Here is a 27740-nt window from a genome sequence, read left to right as displayed (position 1 = left end):
ACTGGAGACCCGGTGCCTTTTACTCCAGAAAGCTCAGCAAAGCGGAGCAAAACTACACCATATGGGACAGGGAGCTGTTAGCCATTCACGCAGCTTTCAAAGCGTGGCGACACTTCCTCATAGGAGCCAAGCACACAGTACAGGTCCGCACGGATCACAAGAACCTAGAGTATTGGCGCACGGCGAAGCTCCAAAGCCAGAGGCACATGCGCTGGGCGGAATTCTTCGCGGATTTCGACTTTCGGATAGAGTACGTCCCAGGAGATTCCAACGTTATAGCCGATGCGCTATCCAGGAAACCGCAATATCTCGATGAAGCGGCGCCTGTAGCAGCCAAGCACATTTTCGCACCGCAGGCGTGGTCGTGCGCTGCCGCCACAGTAGATCTGGACGCGGTGCGACGCGCGTTGCAAGTGGATCAGTTCGCACAGTCCAAGATGGAGGAATTGCGCAGAGGTGTGCAGAGTGGCGAAGAGTTCCAACTACGCGACGGGCTGCTAACTCGCAAAGGTGCCCTCTACGTGCCAAGCGACGAGCTTCGCGCAAAGGTTCTGCAGCAGTTGCACGACGCCCCCAGTGCGGGCCACTTCGGTAAGGAGAAGACAATAGAACTGGTGGCAAGAGACTTTTGGTGGCCCCGGATGCGTGGAGAGGTAGCGGATTACGTCGCCAGGTGTGACACTTGTCAGAGGTTCAAGCCAGTACACCAGAAGCCAGCGGGGCTGTTGGAACCGCTGGAAACGCCACAGCAACCGTGGGAGAGGGTAGCTCTGGACTTCGTTACTGACCTGCCCAGCTCCAGGGGGAAGACGGCGGTACTGGTGGTTGTGGACCTGTTCACCAAGATGGCGCACTTCATTCCATGCGCAAAGGTGGCGACGGCGGAACAGACTGCCAAACTCTTCATCGATCACGTGTTCAAGGTGCATGGGCTGCCGCAGTCCATCCTGTCCGACAGGTGGCGCCAGTTTGTTTCCAATTTTTGGCAGAAGCTTTTGGGTATCCTGAACGTCAAGATCAACCTCACGTCGGCGAGACACCCACAAACCAACGGCCAAGCTGAGAGGGTCAACGCGATCATGCAGCAGTACCTGAGATGTTACGCCAACCAGCGACCAGCAGTTTGGGTGGACTACCTGCCGATGGCAGAGTTTGCCTATAACAACACGAAGCACGCGTCCACGGGGGTGACGCCGTTTTTCGCGAACAATGGTCGTCACCCCAGAACCTTCCCGGGGTTCGTGGCACCGGGAGAGGGGGTGCCGCAAGGAGCCGACCAGTTTGCAGCGGAGCTGCAGGAGGTGCACGAAGAGTTGCGGAGACATTTAGAGCTGGCCAAGCAAGCATATAAGGTGCAGGCTGACAAAAACAGGAGAGAGGGAGAGGAGATCCAGGTGGGGGACTGGGTGTGGTTAGCGGCCCAAGCGATGCCAGCCAAGTCGTTGGCCAAGAAGAAGCTGGGGCACAGGCAGTTAGGGCCGTACCAGGTGGAGGCTAAAATCAACCCTGTAGCCTTTCGACTAGCCCTCCCCGAAGGTTCCAGAGTGCACCCGGTCTTTCATAGATCGGTGCTCACTCCCTACAAGGCACCGCACAGGTTTCAGGAGTCTGACACAGTCACGCAACAACACACTAAGTCACAGGAGAGGGAGAGGGCGCCTAGGGCCGAACCACTCAACGAGGTCACAGAGATCCTGGACTCGAGATGGGGGCAAGAGGGAGTAGAATATTTTCTAGTCAGAGAGGGTGCCCCAGTCAGTGCCAATGGTTGGGTGCCGGGCTACGCCTTAGACGAACCTCTTTTAAAAGACGAGTTCCATGCCCTTTTCCCTCATAGACCCATGCCAGCCGAGTACTTTGATGACTGGCTCTTTACGCCCACATGTTCAGGCAGCACTTTCCACGGCTTTTCTTCAGCTGAAGAAAGGTCGCCGGACTCCAACTCGCCCAGGGGATCGTGTTCGGGGGTGGACACAGAACCCTCTTATTGGTGGGACGAGCAACCAGAGGAGGACTGGCGCAGGAAATGGCTGACGGGACCTTGGCAGGCAGCACCGGACCAGGTACCAATGGAGGAGGGAGAAGAGAACACCTTGGGTCAAGAACCCGAATTCAAACACTCGTACAACGAACTGCAAACAGAGGAGATGGAGGTGCAGAATCTGTATCCTGCGTCCGCCTCCGAAGAGCGGCAGCTTCCACAACCTGCACCCGATGAGCGGAAGGGGGGAAGGGGGGGCTTCGAGGGGGGGATGGATGTCAGGGTTTTAGGGAGAGAGGAGACAGAGAGCGAGGGCGAGGAGGAAGAGGACGACAACGAGCCGAGGTTGTCCCAAAGTCCGTCTAGCGAATCAGAGGATTCCCAGAAGGGAGCCCCCCTGGTCAGGCCAAGGAGCAATAGAGAGGGAATCAGTCAGAAAGAGGGGAACGAAGAGGGAATCCCCAGTGGGAGTGGCAAAGCGGGACCAGCTCCCCCGTCGGAACGGAGTGGAGGGGGGGGAGTTGCCAGTGTGTCAGAAAGAGCAGGACAGGAAGGAGGAAGGGGGAGGAGTTCGGAGCAAGACGTCCTGCCTGAAAGGGAGGAGTGTAGTACCGAGAGCAGCGTAACTGTAGAAAGGAAGGTCAGAGGCAACGTACGCGCGCCAAGTTCAAATATAGAGGCGCGCGGAAATGAGGAGAGCTCTGAGGAGGAGCCTGGTGCCAAAGCACGAAGGAGGGGGGAGCAGGCGGGAGAAGACTCAGCCTCTGGGGAGTCCCGGAAAGAGGGAAGACAGGGGGGCAGGAAGACCCTGCGGAAAAGGAAAGAGAGGAAAAGGTGGAGCAGTACAAGCCTCTTAAATTGGTGCAGGGGAGGGACGGACTCAGAGGGGACTTCTAACATCTAAGGGTAACAGATGCGGAGCCACGGAGTTTGGATGTAATGACGACAATGATCTTCAATAAAACCTTTTGTATATAGCTTGGACTGGACTTTGGTCTCTTGTGAGCTGGGACCCAGGGTGGCTCTGACACATGTGTTTCTTGTAAACAAATAATGTCCAATTGTTCTTTTTTTAATATATGAAAAATTTTCCTCCTTTTTTCCGGGATGTTACAACCATTAATATTCCAACTCAAAAGTTGCAGAGACATCCTAAATAAATCTGGTTATTTTTCGGGGGGTGGTACCTTATTCACTGGGTCTTCAAAATCCAAGGGTGCCGGTACCTCTGGTGTTTCAGGCCCTGGAAGTAACTCAATTCCTTTGTGAAGGTCCTCTCCGTATGCATTCAGAAATTTATCTCTATCTTCCAATGTTCTGATTTTAATCTTCTTCCCTCTAAAGGTGAAAGATAATCCTTGGGGGAATTCCCACCTGAAGATGATTGAGTTGTTCCTTAGCAATCTTGTCAACTCCAAATAGTTAGATCTAAGATCCAACAGTTGTTTAGGAATGTCCTTGTAAATCTCAATTCTTTTGTCCGAAATGTCCAGTGACTTTCCGTAGTGTAGGCCCAGAATCTTGTCCCTTTCCTCCTTTGACCTCAATATTATCAAACAGTCTCTGGGCTTCTCTTTCTTTATAAGTCTTCCAAGCCTGAAAGCTGAAACAATTTTAAAATCCTTTTCCTCTATGCTCCAAAATTTGGAGAATTCTTTGGTCAAAAACTCAGCTAGGTTGCCTTCTTCCACTTCTGGTATGGCCCTTATCCTTAAATTACTCTCCCGGTTCCGCAGTTCGATCATAGAAAGGTAGGTCTGATGTTCACCTACTTGTTTGCAGAGTGGTCTTACCTCTTGTTCTAAATTTTCAAGTTTTTGGCTGGTATCTTCAGCCAATTTCCGATTTTCCCCTGCAGCCTCCTTCAATTCTCCAATTGCTTGTGTATTCTGTGCTACTTGTCCAGTTAATTTATTTAAACATTCTGTGTTTTGCTCAATTTTATATGTTTGCTCATCGGCCTTCTTGTCCAGAGATTCTACTTTCTTGTCCAGAGATTCCAATTTTTCAAAGATTTTCTCTAAAATAGCAGTGCTTGCCCCTGAGGCCATATCTTCCAATTGTAATTCCTCAGTTTCTCCCTCCCCTGCCCGTGGCAGAGAGGCAGCTTCTTCCTCAGAAGGCAGGGTAGGCACAGATGATCTACGTGTCTGTGAGGCTGCGGTTAAAGTTGTCAAAGTTGTTTGTTTAGCTCTTCCTCTCCTTCTTGCACCACTCATTCCAAAGTTATCTAAAAGTCAAGGTCAAGCTGAGTTGTTCCCATGAGAAAGCAGCGGCCCAGATGGTAACAGTCAAACAGAGGGCCGGGAAAAGGAAAGTAAAATAAAAGTCACTGCTGTAAGTCCCAAATCCTCTAGGGGGAGTTTAAAATATTTCTGAGGAAGAGATCAATTCCAATTAAAATAAAGTCAGATTTCAAAGTCCAAGAACCTTCAATAAAAAAAATTTCCAGCAGAGTTAGGATTTAGTATTTAACAGCAACAGTGTTTCTAATGGTGCATACTGGTAATCCAAATGCTTCAGAGTAACAAGTTCAGACTCTCTCAGATTGTTTCAAAGTTCAGATTCAAAGTATCCAAGCTGCAAACTGCAAACTGACATCTCAATTTCTCAGGCAGCTCCAGCACCTGGGGTTTTAACTCAGAATGTAGCTCCAAGAGAAGAAAGGTATCCCCATGCAGCTAAAACTCATAAAGTCCAGCACATGAAATTATTGTTCCACTTAAGATAAAGTTCAATGGGTGCTCAGATCAGTTAACTGATCTGAGAAAAAAAAAAAAAGACTTCCGGAGGCGGCGCGAAATGGTAATGGCTGCCCTCTTCTAACCGGGAGAGGGTAGCTCCGCTGAAAAGGGTCGTCCACTATGGCGAAGCGGAGACCCACATCGGAAAACCGCAGGCGGCAGAAGCCTGCGGTCTTGGGACCCGGCGGGCGCCAGGAGCTGCCCCCAAAACGCTGAAGGAACCCCGTAAGGGGCTCCGGATCGCGGAGGGGGTAGCGGCGCTGAGGGTCGTTCCGCAATCATCGGAGCGAAGCCGCGTAGCTGTTGCCAGTGAGCGCCGACCTTTCTTCCTGAAATTTTTGCTCTGGAAACAACAACCCGTGAGTAAACAACAGACTTTGTACAATTTGGACTTTAAAGTACTGAATTTGGATGAAAGCGGAGTGACGAAAAACAGGAAGTCCGTCTTCCGCTGTCGTTGAACTTGAACGCAAAGAGCTGGAGGAGTGGAGGCAAAGAGAGATCTTTTAGGCACGTTCATGATTATGGCCTGCACTATCTGTCACTGTTTGCAATTTGCATGAATTGCTGTTGCAAAATCACTGCTGGCTGCTGCTGGGACTTGCTGTTCCATCTCTCAAAAGGCAAAGCAGAATGTCTTCTATAAGAAAAGGAGCCAGAATAATAATGGTTCAATGCATTATTGTTTTGGATCCTCCATGGGTCCAGAAATCACAATTCACTGGAAAGGAATTACAGAAAAGACAATTGCAGTATTTCTAGATGGATCCCTCCATCCCATTCTTTCAGTATGTTTTGGTATACTGCTGGATTTTAACATGAAAACATGTGGCTAGTTACTTGCTGTGTTTACCTGAACACAGCACAAATGATTTATAACACATGATGGTCTATTTCACCTTTCCCAATGATTTTTGTTACTTGGGTTACTGCAAGGCATGTACAGTATGTATGTTGTGGTTGTTTAGTCGTGTCCGACACTTCGTGACCCCATAGACCAGAGCACACCAGGCACTCCTGTCTACTTGGTCAAACTCATGATGGTAGCTATGAGAACACTGTCCAGCCATCTGTCCTCTGTCATCCCCTTCTCCTTGTGCCCTCAATCTTTCCCAACATCGGGATCTTTTCCAGGGAGTTTCCTCTTCTCGTGAGGTGGCCAAAGTACTGGAGCCTCAGCTTCAGGATCTGTCCTTCCAGTGAGCACGCAGGACTGATTTCCTTAAGAATGGATAGGTTTGATCTTCTTGCAGTCCAGGGGACATAATCATAGTAAAAAACAAAACAAAAAAACCCACCCGTGGTTCTCTTGGCAGACTGGCAATATTTTGTGCCCTGTTCTTTAAAGTGCATAAGATACCAAGGCAATCATTACATGTGGCTGCTTACCTCAGGTGTCAAAAAAGCTAAATGGCTTGATGCTATTTAGTTGCTTTACTTTTTTCACAGATTTAACCTGGATCCAGAAAAGAAATGCACAGACAGCATGCTGTGGGAAGCTTTGGAAACAGCACAACTGAAGCATGTGGTGAAAGCTTTACCTGGTGGGCTAGGTAATAACTCCTTTGCCTCTGAGGAAATCCAGCATTAAAAATATTGTTCATTGAAGTTAAGCTGCATAAAGGTAAAGGGGACCCCTGACCATTAGGCCCAGTCATGACCGACTCTGGGGTTGCAACGCTCATCTTGCTTTATTGGCTGAGGGAGCCAGCGTACAGCTTCCGGGTCATGTGGCCAGCATGACTAAGCCGCTTCTGGCGAACCAGAGCAGTACACAAAAATGCTGTTTACCTTCCCGCCAGAGTGGTACCTATTTATCTACTTGCACTTTGACATGCTTTCGAACTGCTAGGTTGGCAGGAGCAGGGACCGAGCAACGGGAGCTCACCCCGTCACGAGGATTCAAACCGCCAACCTTCTGATCGGCAAGTCCTAGGCTTTGTGGTTTAACCCACAGTGCCACCCGAGTCCCAGACGTCCCAGCTGCATAGTATACCTTTATTGGAAGTGAAATTGTAGAAAATACATTATACGTGATGCATTTATTTTTTTCTGTCCTGCTTTGATCTTGGTCAAACTGGTTTTCAACATTTCTTCAGCACTTCGAAAAGATACCAGGAAAGACTTAAAATGAACTGGTTCACATGTAACATTAAATCCATGGTCTAGTGCAGGGTTGGGAACTGGACCATATTGTTATCTCTCTCACTCCCCATGGGCCACATTTAGCATGTGGATGGGGCTGCCCTGACAGTCATTTGACATCACAATGATGTCAGGCGACCCTGTTTTGCATTAAACTGTGTGAACAAATGCACAGGCCACAAAGCACTCTGCAAGACCCAAGTGCTGGCAATCAGCCGGGTGAGGGCAGGTGGGCATGGCTTGACCATAGTGGCCTCACAGACTAAATGGGGAGACCTGGTCAGAAGTAACACACAAGCCTGAATGAAGGAGGCACTCAGAGATGGCTTGTCTCCACCCACCGCCACAACAGGTAGGCTCACATGATGCGGCTGTAAAGACTTAGATAGGCAGAGGAGACTCCACCCTAGTTCCTTCTCTCTCAGCATCTGGCTTCTTTCCCACTCTTCACTGTTTTTGAAGCACTACTTTGTTTTTCCTCTTACCATTTCTTCCTCTCAAGTTCTTTCCTGCCATTTCCTCTGCCTGAGCATGGGGCTCATAGAGAAAGGCCATCTGTCTAAAGAGAAAACAGTACACAAAGAGAAGTCATAAGACTGGTGGGGTGCAGGTCCAAAGGTGCTGCTCCCCCACTACCTCAACAATTACTGTTGGGTCTTAAGGCATGTTGTCACTGGAACCCATATATTTTCACAGGTTTCCTCTAAATATTAATTTTATTCCAATCAGATGCCATTGTCACAGAAGGTGGAGAAAACTTCAGCCTGGGGCAAAGGCAACTGTTCTGCTTGGCTAGGGCCTTTGTACGGAAGACAAGTATCTTCATTATGGATGAAGCCACAGCATCAATTGACATGGCAACTGTAAGTTTACAAATGACATGTCCCTGAAAAGGAAACAAAATTGTTAATTTCTTTGTTTTTTAAAAAATTAGGTAGTTTGCAAACAATGTTTCTCTTTATGCATGTGTCTAAATTAACAAAAATATTTGTTAATCTGCTTATGTAGGAAAATATTCTTCAGAAGGTTGTAATGACTGCATTTGCTGATCGAACTGTGGTGACAATTGCAGTAAGTATTGTATTTTGCCGCTGAGATGCTTTTTTTGAAAGTGTTATACAATTTTTAATACACCTGTAACATTATCATCAGCCTGGTCTGTTCGCTCTTGCTTCTAAAATGAGAAATTTCCTTTAATTTTCAATCAATTATATTATATTTCACACATCTGAATCAAGACAATTCTTCCTCCCATAACAAAATAAAATGTTGCCAATAAAATATTATTATTTTTAACATTTCAGGGGGCTCAGTTACAATGTGTTTATAGCCATAAGATGTTTTTGTTTTAATTCAGGGAAACTCTTTGCAACAAACCAAAATGAAAATAGTCAGCTGTGATCCTGGGGACTGCCCAGAAGAGATTCTTGCCTTGGGATTTCTACAAAGCTCTTTCCCAGCAGCAGTTCCCAGATGGCTTGCTTGTGGTTTTTCTGTTTCTCAGCTAGCATGAACTGGGAGCACCATCTGGGAAAACTGCATAGAACCCACATGTAGCCTTTTTTATACTGATCATGACCTGCTATTACCTATTAACTATTTTAGCAGGTGGCATTCTGAAATTGTAGGCTTGAAGACCAGTATTTCTGTGGATAAGAGTTTTAAAATTTCTTTTTTAACAAAATCACTTTCTGCCACGGCTCGGGGAAGGGGGGTCACCATGCCAAGGTGTTTACAGTATGCTCAACAACTTTTACCATACAGAAAGGGGGCAGAGGATGTTGAGCATAAAGAGGGCTAAAAATGAAGGATTCTTTTAATTTATTCCCTCACGTTGTGACTATGAAACAGTTAAAATACAATAAAGAGCAAAATAAATAAATCAAATTAGCAAAATCAACAAGGGAGAGATGCTTCGAACCGAGTTAAGAAGTAGATTTTAAAAGAGAGCGATCAAGTCACATTTCACCTAAAGCTTAAAAGAGAGGGAGTCAACTGAATCTAGCAAGAGAGTTCCACAACAGAACTTTCTTGCTTCTCGAGTAACTATGCCTTTGTGGGTGGCAAGATTGGTTCATATGACAGGAAGCAGTCCTATAGACATTCTGGCTCCCTATTAGGGCTTTTCAGGTAAAAACCAGCACAAATTATGCCTGAAAACAAATGAGGAGCCAGTCCAAAAAGAAGCTTTGTGGCTGCCTTGATCAATGAAGTGCTAATTACATTCCAATGAGCAAATAAGTTTTTGGCAGAACTGAATCAATTTTTCCCTCATACTTGTATTTTCTAATAATCTAAAAGTATATCTATCACAGATGGTTACATATATAATTATAATTCTCATCCTATCTATTTCATCATTATTTTTTGTAGCACCGGGTGCACACCATTCTTAATGCAGATATGGTTATTGTAATGAAGAGAGGAGTTATTCTGGAATATGACAAACCAGAGGTTCTTCTGGAACAAGAAGACAGTGTGTTTGCTTCTTTTGTCCAAGCGGACAAGTAAATATAAATAAATTAAATATTGGCAAGTGCAATTTTATTATCCATTTTATAATTCAGTAAATTACCTGTAAATAAAAAACAATTTAATAATATAAGGCTGTCTCTTCATTGGGGGGGATGGGGGGATGGGACCAAAAATGGTTTACCTCTTAAGTATGAATACATTGTCCTGCTCTATGAATTTCTTCAAGCAGTCGATTTTTAATAATGATTGCTTGTTTTTGTTTAATTAACCTGATTTATACCAAAGCTGTGTCACAGTGGATCAAACTATTACAAGAACCACTAAGGTATAAAATTAAGTTTAAACAATGAGGCTTTTAAATAAAGGAACACGCCCACCCCTTATCTGAACGTTATCATTTCAGATAATACCATATCCAACCATCATTTTCTTATCCCTAATCAGGAGCAGGTAATTCAAAAGGGAGATTTCATAACTGTATCAACAACATGTCCTTATGTGACCCTGTCATACAGATATGCAACACAGGTTAAGTGGACAATGGAAAACAGTATAAAAATGAAAACAACCTCACAATCATAGGAGACAGCTCCTAGGAACCCTGTCTTGTACACTCATATGATTTATGCACCTGTTTCATTGACCACATGCAGACCAGGAGTTGGGATGGAATGGATGAGAATGTTTTCCACCTACATGTTCAAAGTCACACTGAAAAGTGTTCCAATTAATCAATCAATCAATCAATGGATGTAGTACTGTTCAGGGGTGGAGGGGAAGTATTAACAATTTCCCAGGTACAAAATATATTATAACCAGTGTTGGGGATCTGAACTATCTCTGTAACATAAATACAACCTTGAGGAAAATCATGTGGGACACTACACAACAAATTAGTATTTCATACACAGGCACTGAAAATCAACTGTGCAGAGAGGCTGAAAGAAGCAATAAAAGTAACATAAATGGCACCCTCTCCGAGCAAGAACCACAGGACACTGGGATGATAGCTTCCCCTGCAGTGTGTGCCCATCTGCTCCAATATCTGAATCAACCATGCTGATCCTCCGCAAAGCTAAGATTTATGCTCTTGTGCTGATCAAAGGAAAAAAACAAAACAAAACCCTGTTTGAAACTGACACAATGAAGCATTACAAAGCAAATTCTTAGGAAGAGTTACCTTCATCCTAATCTCACCCTCCAATTAGTTCATACTGAACAACCTATGTAATATTTTGAAAATACTGTCCCAGAAGATTATGACCACAATTAATTTCATCAAGATCTAAGCACTTATATAATCTAATACAATATAAATTAATGATGTGTTAATGACTAAAAAAACAATTGAGTAGCATTCAACATTTATGGCTCAGAGTAAACCAAATGAAATTACTGGACCTGAGTAAAACTTAGTTGAAGGCAAAGCCCAATATGTATACCCTGCTAGATTATATATATTGCAGACTATTAATATTGTGCAAGAACCAACAAACTTCTAAAAGGCCAAACAACCTCCATTAATATAAATTCTTCTAGGAGATACAGCAATGAAAGTCTGTTGCTTCAGTGCTAAATCACAGTTTACTGTAACATTTTTTTTTAAATGGTATAATATACCTTTGCAATATAAGCTGTTGAAAGTAGGTCTAATGCAGTCTCAAAAATAAATATTCTATAGCAAAATAAGGTCGAGTTACTTATGTACCTGCACAGGTGGTGATGTTAATTCTAATAAATTCTAAATTACCACAGGTAACAGAGCACTGCACAAATTTATAACAGAAGATTTATGCATAAAGACAGCCCCATATGCAATTAAATACTATTTTCTATCTCCCTTTGGGGGGGTGCTTTTTAATGCCCTGCAAAGTACTTCAATGTTAACTGTTTTTACCTTACTTGGAGTATATCTGTGTGCTTGGTATATAATCTTAAAATATCCCTTCAGTGAAAGATGAAAAGAAGTGCCTGAACACTTAAACATCTCAGCAGTCCCAAGGATACTAAAAATAATCAAGTAGCCAGAGAAAGCTCTTGAACTTTACCCAGATCTTCTGTTCAGGAAAGGGTTGTGGAGAGCTTGGGCAAACCAATTACCAGTGATAATGGGAACTGTAACATTTGTTAAACAAGGAAACTAGCATTTGCACATCAAGAGACTGGTGCATAAAGGCAGGCAGGCAGGCACACACACACACACACACACACACACACACACACTTCTCATGTTCATTTTAATGAAGCTCATTCCCACTGCTTCTGAGACCAAATGGAATAAGAGAGCACCAACAAATGAGCAAATATGCCACCACCTCCCTTTCCACGTTAATCTGTGTGCATTCTTCCTCTGGGTGAAATACTAGAAAGGGGTAGGCACTCCTCCACTCTGTATAGGTCATGGGTGAGGAGCCTCCAGCCCACAGCCCAAATTTGCCCCAACACCACACACACCTCCCCCACACACCTGAAGTTATACGTGACATCAGTTGTGGGACAGGTGACACAGCTGAATTTGCTACATGACTGAGTTCCCTATGAAGAACTCAACTGTGTGGTTGATCCCTGAAGAAAGCAGGGCTGAGGTCACCTCTGAAGTGATCAGCTGTACAGCTGAGTTGATGGCCTCACTCTTGCTGACCTTGTCTAATCCTCTTTTAAGACATCCAAGTTGGTGGCCGTCACTACACCTAGTGGAAGTGAAGCCTGTAATTTAACTATGTGCTGTGTGAAGAAAAACTTTTTATCTTGTCTCCTAGCTCTTCCAACATTCAGCTTCATTGGACTGCCCTGAGTACAGTGATACCTCAGGTTACAAACACTTCAGGTTACAGACTCCACTAACCCGGAAATAGTACCTCGGGTTGAGAACTTTGTTCCAGGATGAGAACAGAAATTGTGCAGTAGCAGCGTGACAGGAGGCCCCATTAGCGAAAGTGCACCTCAGGTTAAGAACAGTTTCAGGTTAAGAACAGACCTCCAGAACACATTAAGTTTGTAACCAGAGGTACCACTGTATTAGGGAACAACTCTATCCACGCCATGTCTAATCTCATATACCACTTACTCACCATTTCTCAAAATAAAAAGCCCTAAATATTGTTACATTAGAGAGAAATTGCTCCAGACTTCCTCTCTATTCTGCACTGCAGTGAGTGGCTGGTATTGATAAATAAAAGAGGCAGCTTATCTGAGCAGGTGCACTGAGCAAGAGTTCTAGGGCTCTTTGCATATGAACACTTGATCCCTCCTCCCCGTCCATCCATCATGGCAGCTAGGAGGATGGGGATGTTTCACCTGGGAAAGACAAGGTTAAGGGGAAGAAGACAGTGGTCTTCAAAGATTCACTGCTTCTGCACCAAGCAAGGGCCTGGTTTAGGGAAGCTTAGGGAAGCTTTTAATGTTTAATAGATTATCGTATTTTAATATTCTGTTGGAAGCCACCCAGAGTGGCTGGAGAAACCCAGCCAGATGGGCGGGGTATAAATAACTTATTATTATTATTATTATTATTATTATTATTATTATTATTATTATTATTATTATTATTATGGAACATAAGAAGCTGCCTTGTACCACGTCAAAGCAACGGCCTAACTATCTCAGTAATGTCTACACTGGTTGGCAGCAGCTCTTAAGGGTTACAGCCAGGAGACTCCCGCGCCACACCTGGAGACGCCAGGGACCGGACGTGGGACCTTTCTCTTGCAAAGCAGTTAGCTGCTGTGCCAGGGCCTTGCCTAGGTGAGCGCCCAGGTTCCGTGCAACCCCGTGACCCTACGATCCCTTTTGTGCGCCCTGCTCCTTCGGGTCTTCTTGTGACTGCGCAGCCCTCCCGCCATAATGGGTCTCCCTTGCGCGACAGCGCCCCCTGGCGAGCGTTCCGGAGAGTCAGGTTCCCAAGCGCCGCCGCCAGCGGATTTGCCTGTGAACGCGCCTCCTCCGCTGCCGCCGGCTTCTCCAAAGCCGGCAGCTCAAGGCAGGCAGGCGATCCCGGCTTGCGGCGGGCTGGTTGGCTGCGGGAGCGAGCGGCGGAAAGCCGCCGCCTTTGCAAAAGCCGGCGAGGGCTGTGATTGGCGTGCGCAGCTGGGGGAGCGCGTCGGGCTTGCAGAGGCGGGCGGGGAAGGGGAGTCGGCCAGGGCAGGCGGAGGGGCGGCGAAGGAGGCACAGCGGCAGCAGCAGCAGCAGCGGCGGCGGCGATGGCTCCCTCCGACAGCGTCCCCGCCGCCACAGCCAGGGGCCGGGGGCTGTAGGAGGAGAGCGCAGGCCAGCCATGCTGTCCCGGAAGGGCATCATCCCGGAGGAGTATGTGCTGACCCGGCTGGCCGAAGATGTCCCGGATCCGTCCCGCTACCGCGCCCGGGAGAGGAGGGCCCGCTTCGTGGGCAAGAACGGCGCGTGCAATGTGGCCCACAAGAACATCCGCGAGCAGGGCCGCTTCCTGCAGGACGTCTTCACCACGCTGGTGGACCTCAAGTGGCGCCACACGCTCCTCATCTTCACCATGTCCTTCCTGTGCAGCTGGCTGCTCTTCGCCATGGTCTGGTGGCTCATCGCCTTCGCGCACGGGGACCTCGACCAGAGCACCCGCCAGCTCCACCTGCAGCCGGGCGACGCCGCCGCCGCCGGGGGGGCGGAGGACTTCGTGCCCTGCGTGACCGACATCCGCTCCTTCACGTCGGCCTTCCTCTTCTCCATCGAGGTGCAGGTGACCATCGGCTTCGGCGGGCGCATGATGACCGAGGAGTGCCCCGTCGCCATCCTCATCCTCATCGTGCAGAACATCGTGGGCCTGGTGATCAACGCCATCATGCTGGGCTGCATCTTCATGAAGACGGCCCAGGCGCACCGGCGCGCCGAGACGCTCATCTTCAGCAAGCACGCCGTGATCGCGCTCCGCCAGGGCAAGCTCTGCTTCATGCTGCGCGTGGGCGATCTGCGCAAGAGCATGATCATCAGCGCCACCATCCGCATGCAGGCGGTGCGGAAGACGGCCAGCCCCGAGGGGGAGGTGGTGCCCCTCCACCAGATCGACATCCAGATGGAGAACCCGGTAGGGGGCAACAGCATCTTCCTGGTCTCCCCGCTCATCATCTGCCACGTGATCGACAGGAACAGCCCTCTGTACGACGTGGCCCCCGACAACCTCCACCACCACGAGGACCTGGAAGTCATCGTCATCCTAGAAGGGGTGGTGGAAACCACGGGCATCACCACTCAAGCCAGGACGTCCTACTTGGCCGACGAGATCCTCTGGGGACAAAGGTTTGTGCCCATCGTGACCGAAGAGGATGGGCAGTACTCGGTAGACTACTCCAAGTTTGGCAACACTGTGAAGGTGCCCACCCCAAGCTGCACTGCCAGGCAACTGGAGGAAAACCAGAGCATCCTGGACAGCATCTCCTTGTCACCTAGGGGCACTATTAGGAAAAGGTCTGTCAGGTTAAAGCCCATGTTTTGCATATCCGATGAACCTTCCTGACACATAGATTGATTCAGCTCCTGTATCAGACACAGCAAGCAAACAGGGGACCCCAATGTGTTATTCAGATTGTGGTTCCACAAGGTAGGTAAGATATCGTTTGGTGCAAGACAAATGTGTGATTCATGACATCTAAGGAAAACTGAGCTTGAATCATCTCCCTTTGACTTTCTTATTTATTTGCACAAACACTTGGAGAGGATAAACAATCTGAACAGAAAGTCGCCTTTTTTGAGAAATCATTTTCTATGTATTAAGTTGTATTATTTATCCATAGATTTGATATGTTTTTAATTCTTATTATATACAAGCATCTCAGTTCCAGTACAGTAGTAAGTTAAGTAGGCTTAATAATAAAGAAATAACTTATTAGTATTTATGATAAAGAGAGAGGCTGCATACACGAGGGTGCCTGTTTACACTGCAGTGCTTTATGTCTTAAATAATTATTTAATTTAATCCATAAATAATATTGCATGGTTTATTTTAATTGCACTCAACTAGGTGATGTATAATCGTCATTGGCACTTGTTAACTTTGTAATTAAATTCAACTGGAATTAAGTTAATGCCAAAAATATTAGACAATAATAAGATATAGTAGTTGCAGGTGGGGGTTGCAAACAGGAAAATGAAATGTCTTAAGTGTGTTTATTACTCTGTCACATCCAGCCTCCAAATCCTACATAACCTTATAAGCTTTTTATTAGTGCTGCCTGCTACTGAAATTGTAGGCGCATTCAGTTTTGACTCAGTTTAATTTGGACTAAGGAATTAGATCCTTCATCTTAATTCAAACTGAGCACCCAATATTGATCCTTCTGACGTGAATAAGTAGAATGTCATTTTAAAATAGTGGACATTTTGTACAAAATTACTTTCTAAGATGATTTCTAATGTAACAGACAAATAAATAACAATATGCAAGCAGTATATTTACGCACTCTGTACCCTTTAAATTCAAACCATATTTGTCAATAAATGGCAACAGCAAGATAAAGCCATTTGCTGGCAATGCAATTTGCTTGCCTGCCTGTGATAACAAATCCAAACCTTCATGTGACAGCATCATCTATAAACTTGCAGTAATGTTCTTTGTTTTAATAGAGTTAGACAATACAAAAGACAGCCTAGTAGAGAGAGTGTCATTCTAGGGCTTTGGCTACCCAGGAACAAATCTCCACTTACCCATAGGGTTCGCTGGATGACCTTGGGCCAGTCAATACTTTCAGCCTCACCTACCTCACAGTGTTGCTGCAAGGAGAAAAGAAAAGAGAGAACCATTTGTACAGCGTTGAATTCATTGGAGGAGAGGCAGGATATAAAGAAAGTACATAAATTCTTATTGCCACTTATTTGCTACTGATTAATGGGGACAGCTCAGTGACTGCTAATAGAAAAATCACACTGAACCTAATTGTGGCATTTACCATACCAAAAATGATAATGGATCTCAACTAACAATCAGAGACTAAATCAGTAAATGCACTTAGATTTTAACTAATTTAATCCAAATAGATGCAATCAAATTCAATTAAAATTCTTCAAACTGATCTTATTTAAGTTATTCGACTGAGTGACTATATCGAGTTATGGATCATATATATATTAATCAAAAAGGGGATATTACCTTATTTTACCAAATAAAACAGTGTGGGAAAAGGAACTGTAATTCCAAATGTAAAGTCTTAAATGCATGTTACATGAGCATGTATGTACCTTTTAATACATTTGCATGCTTTTAAGATATTTGCTACACAAGCAAGTGTGGCATAGCTGTGCAGCCTCTGCACAATATCTAAACAGAAACAGTATGTGGCATGGAATCAAGCAGCAAAACAAAGTTAATGGTTTTATATTCTGGTAACAGAAAAATTAAAAGCTACACATATTTTTTTTAAAAAACCAGTAGTTCTCAAATGCCTGTTATTATGATCACATTGTTTAATACAGTTGAGGATTGTTTTGATATCTCACCTTTATGGTTTGCTACATCTGTGTAATTTCTTCCAGCAATGTAAGTGCTCTTAATCTCCCATATGATATTTACAGCCTGCCTCTACTTATCCTTGTTTAATTGTAAAAATGCCACACAGATTTTGTTGATTTCAAATGAAATAAAATTGCTATCACTCCCTAAAGTGCCCTTATTCAGCATCAAAATGATGTTTGTAAGGTATACTGAAATGTAGCTTTAACATCTAGGCTGCAAAAAAAGAACACTTGGGTTTAAATTTATTTTAAACTGCTGATTGGGACAAAACAGGTTGTAATCTAACTGCACCTGTTTTGCCAATTTGTGGAATTGGTTTGCATGCTGAGACACTAGGGAGGTTGCCTTTAGTGGTACTCTAAAATGTAAGAGGTTGCTGTATTGTTGCTGAGTTAAACAGTGAGATTCTAAAACAGTTGTTAAATCAAGCATATGATATAATTCTCTCATAGGTCTGGATGAGGATGTGCATGAGCCTATTCATGCAACTTTTTGTGTCTCCACTTGCTTGAGGAAATCTATATATTCATAGATTCCCTTTGTTCTGTGTATCATTAGCTGGGGAACACGGAAGGAGAAATTTAGAATAATTGCTCTCGGGGCCCAGTACTACTGAGGCTGTCATTGCAAGAGGCCTGGCTTTGTATATTTGCAGAATGACAGATGGCCAAAGAAATGGATAGTCAAAAATATTATGACAGACATTTCCATTCTCTTCCTGTCATATTTTAAAGAAAAATGCAAAACTATAATGACAAAATATGTTAATACACATCTTGCTTCCCTTTGTTAACAAATAAGTTGATAACTTTAGGCTGCTATCAGATATACACTTACCTGGGAGTAAGTCCCACTGAAATCAATGGGGCCTACCTCTGAGCAGATATGTGTCGGACTGCCCTGTTAATTAAACAGCAATAAATTTATTCCTTATGAATTCTGGTTATGTGTATTCCTTGGGTTCTTTATTTGAAGTCTTAATAACAATATATTAATCCTATTCCTCCCTATGCACACTTATTCAAGGTTGTTTCCTTTCCCCCCCATAATATCAGAGGTATCATTGAGGAAAGCAAGTAGATAGTCAAACCATCTCTCCCCACATGTTTCAGGTCATATGTTGTGATTTCTCAGGGGTGCCTTCTCTGCCTTGCCAACTCCCTAGTTCATTGAGGAGGTGTGAGGAGCATTCGGCCTTCCAGATGAACTACAACTCCTGCAATCCCTGCCCATTGGCCATGCTTGCTGGAGCTGATGGGAGTTGTAGTTCAGTAGTTCTGAAGGGCCCAAGGTTCCCCGGACCTGTTTTACATATTCACAATATAGGTTGGGGTTATCATTCCTTCACCTCTACCACCTCTTGTACAAATCACTGAACAATCTTTCAGGGTTAGGAAGCAATTCCTAACTGATCTACAAGTGGATATTGCTACATGCCAAAATGTAAGCCCCACTCACTATGCCTAAGTAAGTAGCACAAGTGTATTCAATGTGCAAATGCAAATTAAAGCCAAGGGAGAAGGCTGTGGTATTGGTATGCTGACTTTGGTCAGTGGAAAAGAAAACTTGGGTAACAGGGTTGTTTCAGCTAGGTTATTCCATTAGGTGGAGTAGGATTAGTTGCCTTAGATTTGGGATGTCATAAATGGGAAGCAAACAAAGTTATTTATTACTGTTGCCTTGGATATTGTGCACCTTGATGGGAGGAGAGTGCCATTCGCTGCTCTCCTTCAGGCAGCAAAATGATTCTAGCCAGACCTAGAATGAGAGCAGTTGTTTTGGCGTGCGAGATGATTGTGGACACTGAGCACCTTATAGAGAGAGGCATTAGTGCTGGTGAATAGATTTTGTCACACTATATAAGGACTGGTGATGAAGGATATTTTCAAAAGCTGTCCACAGGGACTTCTCCCTTCAAAACTAATGATTTTGAGAGAAGAATAAATACAGCCCATGGGTATCTTCTGGGTGAAGGGTTTGGCCTTCATAGCCATTTACACAGAAAAATACTAAAGGAAGGAGCCAAGTTTTTTCCCATATCCCTTGTCCCAACATTTCCCAAGCCTGGCAGGCAAAGCCCCTGTAGAAAGTTTGGATAAATGCAATTATAAATAGGTTTTATTGACTCAAATGCCCAAGTATCACGTCTCTGATAAATATATCCTCTAAATGTAATGGGAACATGTCAAAGAAGGAAAGAAATATCAAAAAAATGTGCTTTAAATAAGATTGATTTAAATATCATTTCTGTCCTAAGGTTCTAATAAATGGCATGCAATTTGAATAAGAAAAATGGTTTGGAATATACCATCTCATGCTAAAATGAGAATTGGATCACATAACTTTTCATTCATTTCAAATTAATGGTCTTTTAAATGCAAGCCACAAATATGCTTTGAGGGATGTTCAGTGATTCATATTAACCTAATCTGAAAAAGCAATACAAATGCCATTGCAAGAAAGCACTAGACAGTGGTTTTATGAAATGTGGTTCTGATGCCAAAAAAGCGCACACAAATATAAATGTAAAATTAATTTCACACAGAAATAGGGTTGCCACTTCCTTTTTTCCTGTGCGAAACGTTGCAGCTGAACTTGAGACGCTTAATCTGGTTTTGAGCCCCCCATTGGGGAAAAGATTCCTGCATTGCAGGGGATTGGACTAAATGAGCTTTGTAGTCCCAACTCTACAATTCTATGCTCTTTGAAGCTTCTCTCATCAGAGCATTTGCATGCCTGTTGATTTTGGATTTCTGTCCATGATGCACCTGCTAAATGCAAGAGTCCTGGCAGGAGGAGAGGTAAGAGCAGTCCCACCAAAACCTCCCCCCCCCACCCAACTGTTAGTAATCAAGGGATTAAAAAGAATTCCAATGAGGAGAGGCAAACACAATACAGGCAAAGTTACAGTATATCAGTTTTTCATCAGCTTCTCTCAGTAAAGAAAAATATGAGTTTTAAAATCCCAGTATAATGAAAGAAAAATCCAAGCTTTGCTACACTATAACTCTGTATCCAGGAAGGGTGATATATCCATGGAAGGAGGCTTGTGGAAACAGATCTCATTTCTAGATTGTGTATTCGAAAGCAAAAACTGCTATGTGAAATGTGGGGTGATCAACAATACCCACATCCAGCACCTAAGGCTGAAGACGTGGGCAGTGCCAAGGAGAAGATCAGCTATGCCAACTCTGACAGCAGTAATCTATTTGGAGTGTAGGGAACTGAATCCAGGCCTATCTGTTCTCCCTGTTGACAGCAGCAACTGTCCATTTAGTTCTGCTGCTGCAAAGATCCTCATGTACATTAGATACATACTTCAAACTAGAAGCGTAACTTGCCTTGATCCGTTAGATCAAGAGTGGGGCAAAAGATGGACAGTTAAACTATGCTTGGCAAAACAAGGCAGAATCTGTTGCTCTATCCTGCATACCCTATAACAACACCATGCAGAGGACCAGAGAACATCCCTCCTCTGAAAGATGGACAGTGGTACCTCGGGTTACAGATGCTTCAGGTTACAAACTCCGCTAACCCAGAAATAGTGCTTGAGGTTAAGAACTTTGCTTCAGGATGAGAACAGAAATTGAGCAGCAGCGGCGCAGCAGCAGCGGGAGGCCCCATTAGCTAAAGTGGTACCTCAGGTTAAGAACAGTTTCAGGTTAAGAACGGACCTCTGGAACGAATTAAGTACTTATCCCGAGGTACCACTGTATATGGTTGACTTTGCATGGCACAACTGTGTGAGGATAGGCAGGAGTCACCTGTGAACAATGAAGAGTTTCTCTTCCTCCAAGCAGAGGGGATAGAATGGAATCTAGGACGCAAGAGCACAGGGACTCCCATTGCATCAGAGCTGGCAACCTTGCTATCAGTCTGTTGAGCTCCGGCCTCAACTCAGTGGCATAGAGCAATAGGTAAAGGTAAAGGAACCCCTGACCATTAGATCCAGTCGTGACCGACTCTGGGGTTGTGGCGCTCATCTCGCTTTATTGGCTGAGGGGGCCTGTGTACAGCTTCTGGGTCATGTGGCCAGCATGACTAAGCCGCTTCTGGTGAACCAGAGCAGCGCACGGAAATGCCGTTTACCTTCCCACTGGAGTGGTACCTATTTATCTACTTGCACTTTGATGTGCTTTCGAACTGCTAGGTTGGCAGGAACAGGGACCGAACAATGGGAGCTCACCCTGTCCCGGGGATTTGAACCGCCGAACTTCTGATCAGCAAGACCTTCTGATCAGCAAGACCTTCTGATCAGCAAGACCTTCTGATCAGAGGGCCACAGAGCCACCTGCGTCCCTTATAGAGTAATAGTTGGCATTTAATTGTTGGATCCTTAAAGCTGCAGAAGTTTGGAACCAGTGCCATAAAGGCAAATCTGGCACCTCAGGAGCCCTTGAATGAGTAGCCAAGATTAAATAATGAGAAGTCAGATTTGGTATGGCCTTCACAAGGCAGAACATTTAGGAGAAAACTGAACACATTAAAAGTCTGTGTCCTTCGCTGTGCAGTTCCTTCACAGCAATATTTCAGCACTGCTGGAACAAGCTGAAAATCTGCCAATGGAGGAGGAGCTGATTGAGGTGTCAGCACACACACACAAAATAAACAGGAGAATTTTGGCTTCACAGAATTCAGCAAGACTTCCATTATTGCTTGCTTCACTAAAGACAGCACTTCTGTGAAGGGCAGGAGGGAAATTCACAACTACTTGCCTCCTCATGAGTTACCAATGCGAAGAATCCAGGTTCAGTGAAATAAGATCACGGTTGTTCAAGCCTTTGGTATGTCCTCAAGAAGATCTCCATGTCAGAGAAGTGCTTGCCTTCAGTGAGCTGTCTCTTGGTAGCCTACTGAGTAGTACTAATAATATATAATAAACACAAGGCTTGTTTATTACATAGCATCACTCAGTTTTTATAACCGTCTTTTATTGTATCTTTTATTGAACTGTTGCCTGCATAATGCTTGTTTTAGTACTGAAAATATCCCCACAAAGGTATCTGCTCATAGTAAAATCATGCATTTGGACATTTTATATAAATTTTATTCCTGGACTGGAAGGTTCCAATGCAGGTTCCTTCCACTTCCTGCATATGAAATATTTTCATAGTATTTTAGTGAAAGAAAATCATGAGGTTCAGAATAAAGGGACTGAAGAGTTTGAGGCTGCTGTTTTTATCTTGATTATTTCATCATTTATAGTGCATTAGCTGCTAGATGCACGTCTTAAAAGCAATACAAGAAAACAAAAGTATTTTCTTGATCAATATCTGCTTGAACAGATTTAATGCAACCATCAGCCTGTGAACCAGATACAGCCCTTGGGTATTATTATTATTATTATTATTATTATTATTATTATTATTTGCCTTAGAGGCTCCACAGAAATCTTTTCAGGCTGTAAGAGATTTCCTACTAATGTTTAAAATTCTGAAAGAGAGTGCCATCTAGCGGATTTCCCCTCCATTACTAACATACTACCATAGAATAAGTGGAATCAGTGAAAGTTCTACCTCCCTTGGAGTTCGAAATGGTACAGAGACTATTCTAAATGGAAAACAACTACCCTGAAGCATGCCTTACTGAGGCAAGCATCATTCTGGGGGACTAAAAATTAGGCAGGGCAGACAATGGAGAGAATTTTCAAGCAATCCTTACACTCTGAGCTATGGCAGCTTTGCTTCAGGGGAAAACTAGTTGGGAGAGCCAGTTGGCAAATTCAAAGCAGTAAACGTTTAATGGACTCCCTCTATGATTCTGTGTACTATTTTTGATTCAGTAGCAAGATGGGATACATGTTACTAAATGGCATGTCCTGTCCCAGGCTATTAAAAGACAAGAAGAGATCGAGCAGGAATTTATGGAGATTGCAAGCTTCGTGAATCTTCAGATGAGGGGAAACTGCAAACACCTCTTCAAAGAGTGAAGCATGGTCAACTTTTAAGGATGCTAAATCAGGTGTAGTGCCAGACTGAGGTATTTTAAATCAGCTACTTTCTACTTGCCTTTCAGAAAACAATGATGGGCATGTTAAGATGAGGGTATGTGTTTGGAACAGGGTTCTGACCTGATCCCTCCATGGGTGAATGGCTGCACTTGTACAGAGATGAATCATGCCATCTGCAAACCATTTAAAAGTAATAACAGAATATCCCATTCAAATATTTAAAATCAGTTGGAATTATGCTTGTTCTTAATTCTAACAGCACCAAGTCTCTTTTAAATAATGTTCCGAGCAGCCTACGCACAATAGTCCGGAAAAAAACTAACCAATTGACATGATATGGAGTTGTGCATTTACAGATACTTACAATTTATCAAGCTACACAGACCCATTTATATGTGTAGATCAAATGCCTAACTTGCTTGAAACATCTGGAGCTAAGATAGAACATCCATTTCTACTGCAACAGTATCTTCTGATGTTATTTACTTTTACTGTAATCTGGTCCTTATTTGAAGATTAATGAAACTATTATCAGTAACCATTCTTAGCAATTCCAGAAGAACCATTGGCCTGATCCAATGGGTTCTTCTTATCTTTTTACTGTATTATCTGTCACAGCACTAATGAAAACTGCCCACAGCAGGAAAAGATGTTAGCTTTTCATCACCTTTCAAAAGAAAGTATTGAAATGAAAATTCTAAGAAACTGGAGAATGTTTTCAGTAAAGATTTAGATTCATTTTACCTGTTCTCACCATGAGTAACATTCAGAACTTACCAACTCCAGAATAGGTTTGCTGATAATTTTATTGATTTATAAAAGCATTTGCAAACAGACATTGCATGAAAAATATAAAGGCAGTGTACAAAAATATTGTTGAGTTTTGGTGGGAGGGGGGTAGGCTATATGCCAGAGTCCGTCCTACTTCCTGGATCCCGCAATGATTCACTTGTTGGAATAACCAGGCCTGGTGCCTGGCAACTTAAGTATGTGCTGCTATGGTAACAAAGGAAGTGGCTCTGTGTCAGAGGCCAAATGGGTGGGGGCCCCTACTTCAATGGTCTGTTAGTTAGAAAGCTTCTCAGCAGTGCCTCTCTTTTTTTAAGGAAAAAGGGTGCCAGTACTCACCATGAAGTTGTTACAGCATGTGCCACACTTTTAACATCTGGAGACGAAAAAGGCACCGGTACTGCATACCCTTGAGTACCCCCAGGGGAAAAAAGCACTGCTTCTCAGTCTCCTGATGTAGTAAACAACTTTTTGAGAACATCAGTCCGCCATGCTGTGAGCCTCTCCATCGTAGGCTCAGGTTGTATATATTTCTAAATAAACCATATATACTGAAGTCACTACAGTCTCTGCTGTCCCTCATTCCAAAGAAAACCTGCGCCCCAGGTAAGCACCTGGAATCTCACACTGCTAGGAGATTGGGATGGCGTGCAACAATAAGCCCTACTAAACACAATGGCACTTACTTCTGAGTAAACCTGAATAGCATGACACTGTTGTGGTCTTCAATACTTTCAGCAAATGCTCACTACCTGTCCTCAAGGAGAAAACACTCACCTTGGGAATCAAGAAGGAAGAAAGGGAATTACAGGTTCAGTTCATAGCATCTCCAGGTAGACCCTAAGAAAGGGCTCTGTTTGAAACTCTATTGCCAGTCAGTGTCAATAATACTAAGTGACCTGGGAAGACAGGAGTGCCTGGCGTGCTCTGGTCCATGGGGTCACGAAGAGTCGGACACGACTAAACGACTAAACAAGTGACCTGGACCAATAGTCTGACTCAGTATAAGACAACTTCCTACAGTCCTACGGCAGGACAGCAGCTCTCCTGAACATGACACTCAAGGGTGTGATAGAAGGCACAGAGCTCAGGGCTCGAGGGAGCAGAATCGAGGGAGGAAGCTTCCAAGAGGGACTATGCTGCCTTTAAACTGCTTTTTAATTTGAGCAGGGGTGCTCCTTGCTGCAAGTGCTCACATCCCTATTTGGCACCAGTTGTACATCTCTGAAGAGACACTTCTACAAGATGCTCCCCCACCCCTTTCTGCCAGCTGTCTAACTTCTGATCAAGGCCCCTGAAGATGAGCTCATTACTTGGGCAGGTTTGCATGGGAGTAAGCTTCTGAAAACTGAATTTCAAGCCATTATGCAGGGTGTGGAGGGAAGGGATCCCCCCCTACTTTCTCTAAAATAATAACATTCAACTTCTACTCCAAAAGTTCTCCTAAATCTGTGCCATGGCCACCATCCCTTACTCCCTCTAGACACTTAACTTACCAATAACCTGGTGACAACAGAGTACAGGTGCGGTATAAAGGCAATTAGCTAATGCAGAGTTTGGAGAAACTAAAAGATAAAGTGCGAGATTGGTTACATTATGCTCAGATTAAAGAGGCTTTTAAATTGGATAAAAAGTTAGGATTCCAGGTGGAAAAATCGAAATTGGAAACAGAACTGTTAGAACCTAAGACTAAATTACTTTCAAGAATGTATAACTTGCTGCTGAGGTGGAATACACAGGATGAAACGGTTAAATCAGCTATGATAAAGTGGGCACAGGATATTGGGTATAATATCATGTTTGCTGACTGGGAAAGGTTATGGACCACCGGTATGAAGTTTACGGCATGTAATGCCTTGAAAGAAAACATTATGAAAATGATATATAGGTGGTACATGACCCCAGTCAAGCTAGCAAAAATATATCACCTGTCAGACAATAAGTGTTGGAAATGTAAGGAAACTGAAGGAACGTTCTTCCACCTCTGGTGGACTTGCCCCAAGGTTAAGGCCTTCTGGGAAATGATTTATAATGAGCTGAAAAAGGTATTTAAGTATACCTTTCCTAAGAAACCAGAGGCCCTCCTTTTGGGCATTGTTGGCCAGAGGGTGTTAAAGAATGATCGAACATTATTTATGTATGCAACAACAGCAGCAAGGATACTTGTCGCCAAATATTGGAAAACTCAAGATTTGCCCACGCTGGAAGAATGGCAGATGCAACTGATGGACTATATGGAATTGGCAGAGATGACCGGCAGAATCCGAGACCTGGGAGAGGAAGCAGTGGAAGAGGACTGGAAGAAATTTAAGGACTATCTACAAAAACACTGTAAACTATATGAGTGTTAAGAAGGATGAGAGATTTGAAAACAACAGGGCGCCATAAAGTTAGTTGAAAAGATTATGAGAATGAGTGAATTTTATGAGAAAAATAAATTTTGAATAAATATCATGTCAAAATTAGGTATTTAAGACTTAGATAAAAATATTCAAAGTTAGGGACAAAATATTGGAAATGTGTACAATAAGAATGGAAATAAGGTGATAAGTTGCTGGCTAAAGTTTTATAAATTTGGAACGCAGGAGCGAGAGATGTGAGGAAGTCCAAAAATGAAGAAAAGATGGTTATTACAAGATGTCAGATTTTATGTATGTTTCTTTTTTGTCTGTTTTCTGTTTCTTCTGTTTTTTTCTTTATTGTATTAACAAAACTCTTAATAAAAATTTAAAAAAAATAAAAATAAAGGCAATTAGCTATTATATTAAGCAAATATACCAACATTTGTTTGTTTCAATATTATCGACAAGGTTACCTAGTTACTTCAACATAGTAATACGGGTTGCCCCTTTTCTTTCCATCCCAGTTAAGCCTTAACTAATGAGGTCACTGCTAGAAGCCTTTTCTATCAGACATAGAAACACAAAAGCTGCCTTACACTAAGATAGACAACTGGTCTACCCAGCTCAATATTGTCTACACTGACTGGCAGCAGCTCTTCAGGGTTTCAGGCAGGAGTGCCTCCCAACCCTACTTGAGAGATGTTGGGAACTGAATCTGGGGCCTTCTGCAAGCAAGGTCTGCACTTGAGCTATGGCCCTTCTTTTACCATTTTTTTTAAATATATAAGATATTTATTGAAATTTTTAGGAATACAAAAAGGAAAATAAAGAAAAACATCCTTTTAAACAAGAAAGGATAAAATGCAAAAAATAAAAAAGAACAATCAAAAGGAAAAAACAAAGAATTGAAATCCGTTAAAATAATAATAATAATAATAAAAGATACAGCAAATCTTTCCATTACTTTCCTTTCATTGGCTTATTTTCCTGACCTCCTCACACCTCCCTTTTTTGTATTCTAAGTCAATTATCCATTTCAGCAAATCCTTTCCCTCTTTTCAAGTTTTTTTCCTGAAAATTTATCTTGGTATTAATATAAGTTTGCTTTCCCTCCTTTCAGCAATTAACAGTCTATTTTTCTTAAATCTTTGTTACATTTCTGCTAAAATCACATAAATTCATTCCAACATCATTCTAACATTCATTAATCTTACTATACTTCTGTAAATAATCTTTAAATTTCTTCCAATCTTCCTCCACCGACTCTTCTCCCTGGTCTCGGATTCTGCCAGTCATTTCCGCCAGTTCCATATAGTCCATCACCTTCATCTGCCATTCTTCCAGGGTGGGTAGATCTTGTGTCTTCCAATGCTTTGCAATAAGTATTCTTGCTGCTGTTGTAGCGTACATAAAGAAAGTTCTGTCCTTCTTTGGCACCAATTGGCCGACCATGGCCAGGAGAAAGGCCTCTGGTTTCTTCAGGAAGGTATATTTAAATACCTTTTTCATTTCATTATAGATCATCTCCCAGAAAGCCTTAATCCTTGGGCATGTCCACCAAAGGTGAAAGAATGTACCTTCAGTCTCTTTACATTTCCAACATTTATTATCGGGCAAGTGATATATTTTCGCAAGCTTGACTGGTGTCATGTACCACCTGTATATCATTTTCATTATATTCTCTCTTAAGGCATTACATGCCGTGAACTTCATACCTGTGGTCCATAACTGTTCCCAGTCAGCCATCATAATGTTGTGTCCAACATCTTGTGCCCATTTAATCATAACAGATTTCACCGTTTCATCCTGAGTATTCCATTTCAACAGCAAGTTATACATT

At 43.4% G+C, this 27740-nt stretch overlaps 2 protein-coding genes and 1 long non-coding RNA gene across 5 annotated transcripts in view; 2 read left to right on the top strand and 1 right to left on the bottom strand.

The window, feature by feature from the left end:
- ABCC8 (ATP binding cassette subfamily C member 8) overlaps positions 1–9475 on the top strand; it is a 70642-nt gene extending 61167 nt beyond the window's left edge. For all 3 annotated transcript variants that reach the window (XM_081840105.1, XM_081840104.1, XM_081840103.1), the window contains 4 exons: positions 6175–6278; positions 7600–7733; positions 7879–7941; positions 9244–9475. In XM_081840105.1, the coding sequence (XP_081696231.1) occupies positions 6175–6278; positions 7600–7733; positions 7879–7941; positions 9244–9381 (439 nt within the window). In that variant the 3' untranslated portion in view covers positions 9382–9475. The remainder of the gene's footprint in view (positions 1–6174; positions 6279–7599; positions 7734–7878; positions 7942–9243) is intronic.
- A 4015-nt stretch (positions 9476–13490) lies between these two features.
- KCNJ11 (potassium inwardly rectifying channel subfamily J member 11) lies at positions 13491–16720 on the top strand. Its single transcript, XM_081841659.1, has one exon. The coding sequence runs from the start codon at positions 13619–13621 to the stop codon at positions 14825–14827; it is 1209 nt and encodes a 402-aa protein (XP_081697785.1). The 5' UTR covers positions 13491–13618; the 3' UTR covers positions 14828–16720.
- A 6837-nt stretch (positions 16721–23557) lies between these two features.
- On the bottom strand, positions 23558–24672 carry LOC309345982. The gene is made up of 2 exons (XR_014158385.1): positions 24540–24672; positions 23558–24457 (listed from the first exon to the last, which is right to left on the bottom strand). It is a non-coding gene; the product is annotated as an uncharacterized lncRNA (long non-coding RNA).
- Positions 24673–27740: the final 3068 nt, after the last annotated feature.

This window comes from Podarcis erhardii (genome assembly GCF_964252035.2).
Source record: "Podarcis erhardii genome assembly, chromosome: 1".
NCBI lineage: Eukaryota > Metazoa > Chordata > Lepidosauria > Squamata > Lacertidae > Podarcis > Podarcis erhardii.
The sequence above is the reverse complement of the archived record's forward strand: the minus strand, read 5'-3'. Positions and strand labels throughout refer to the sequence as shown.

Coding starts and splice junctions, on each gene's coding strand:
- KCNJ11 (XM_081841659.1), top strand. CDS start 13,619: ATGCTGTCCCGGAAGGGCATCATCCCGGAGGAGTATGTGCTGACCCGG.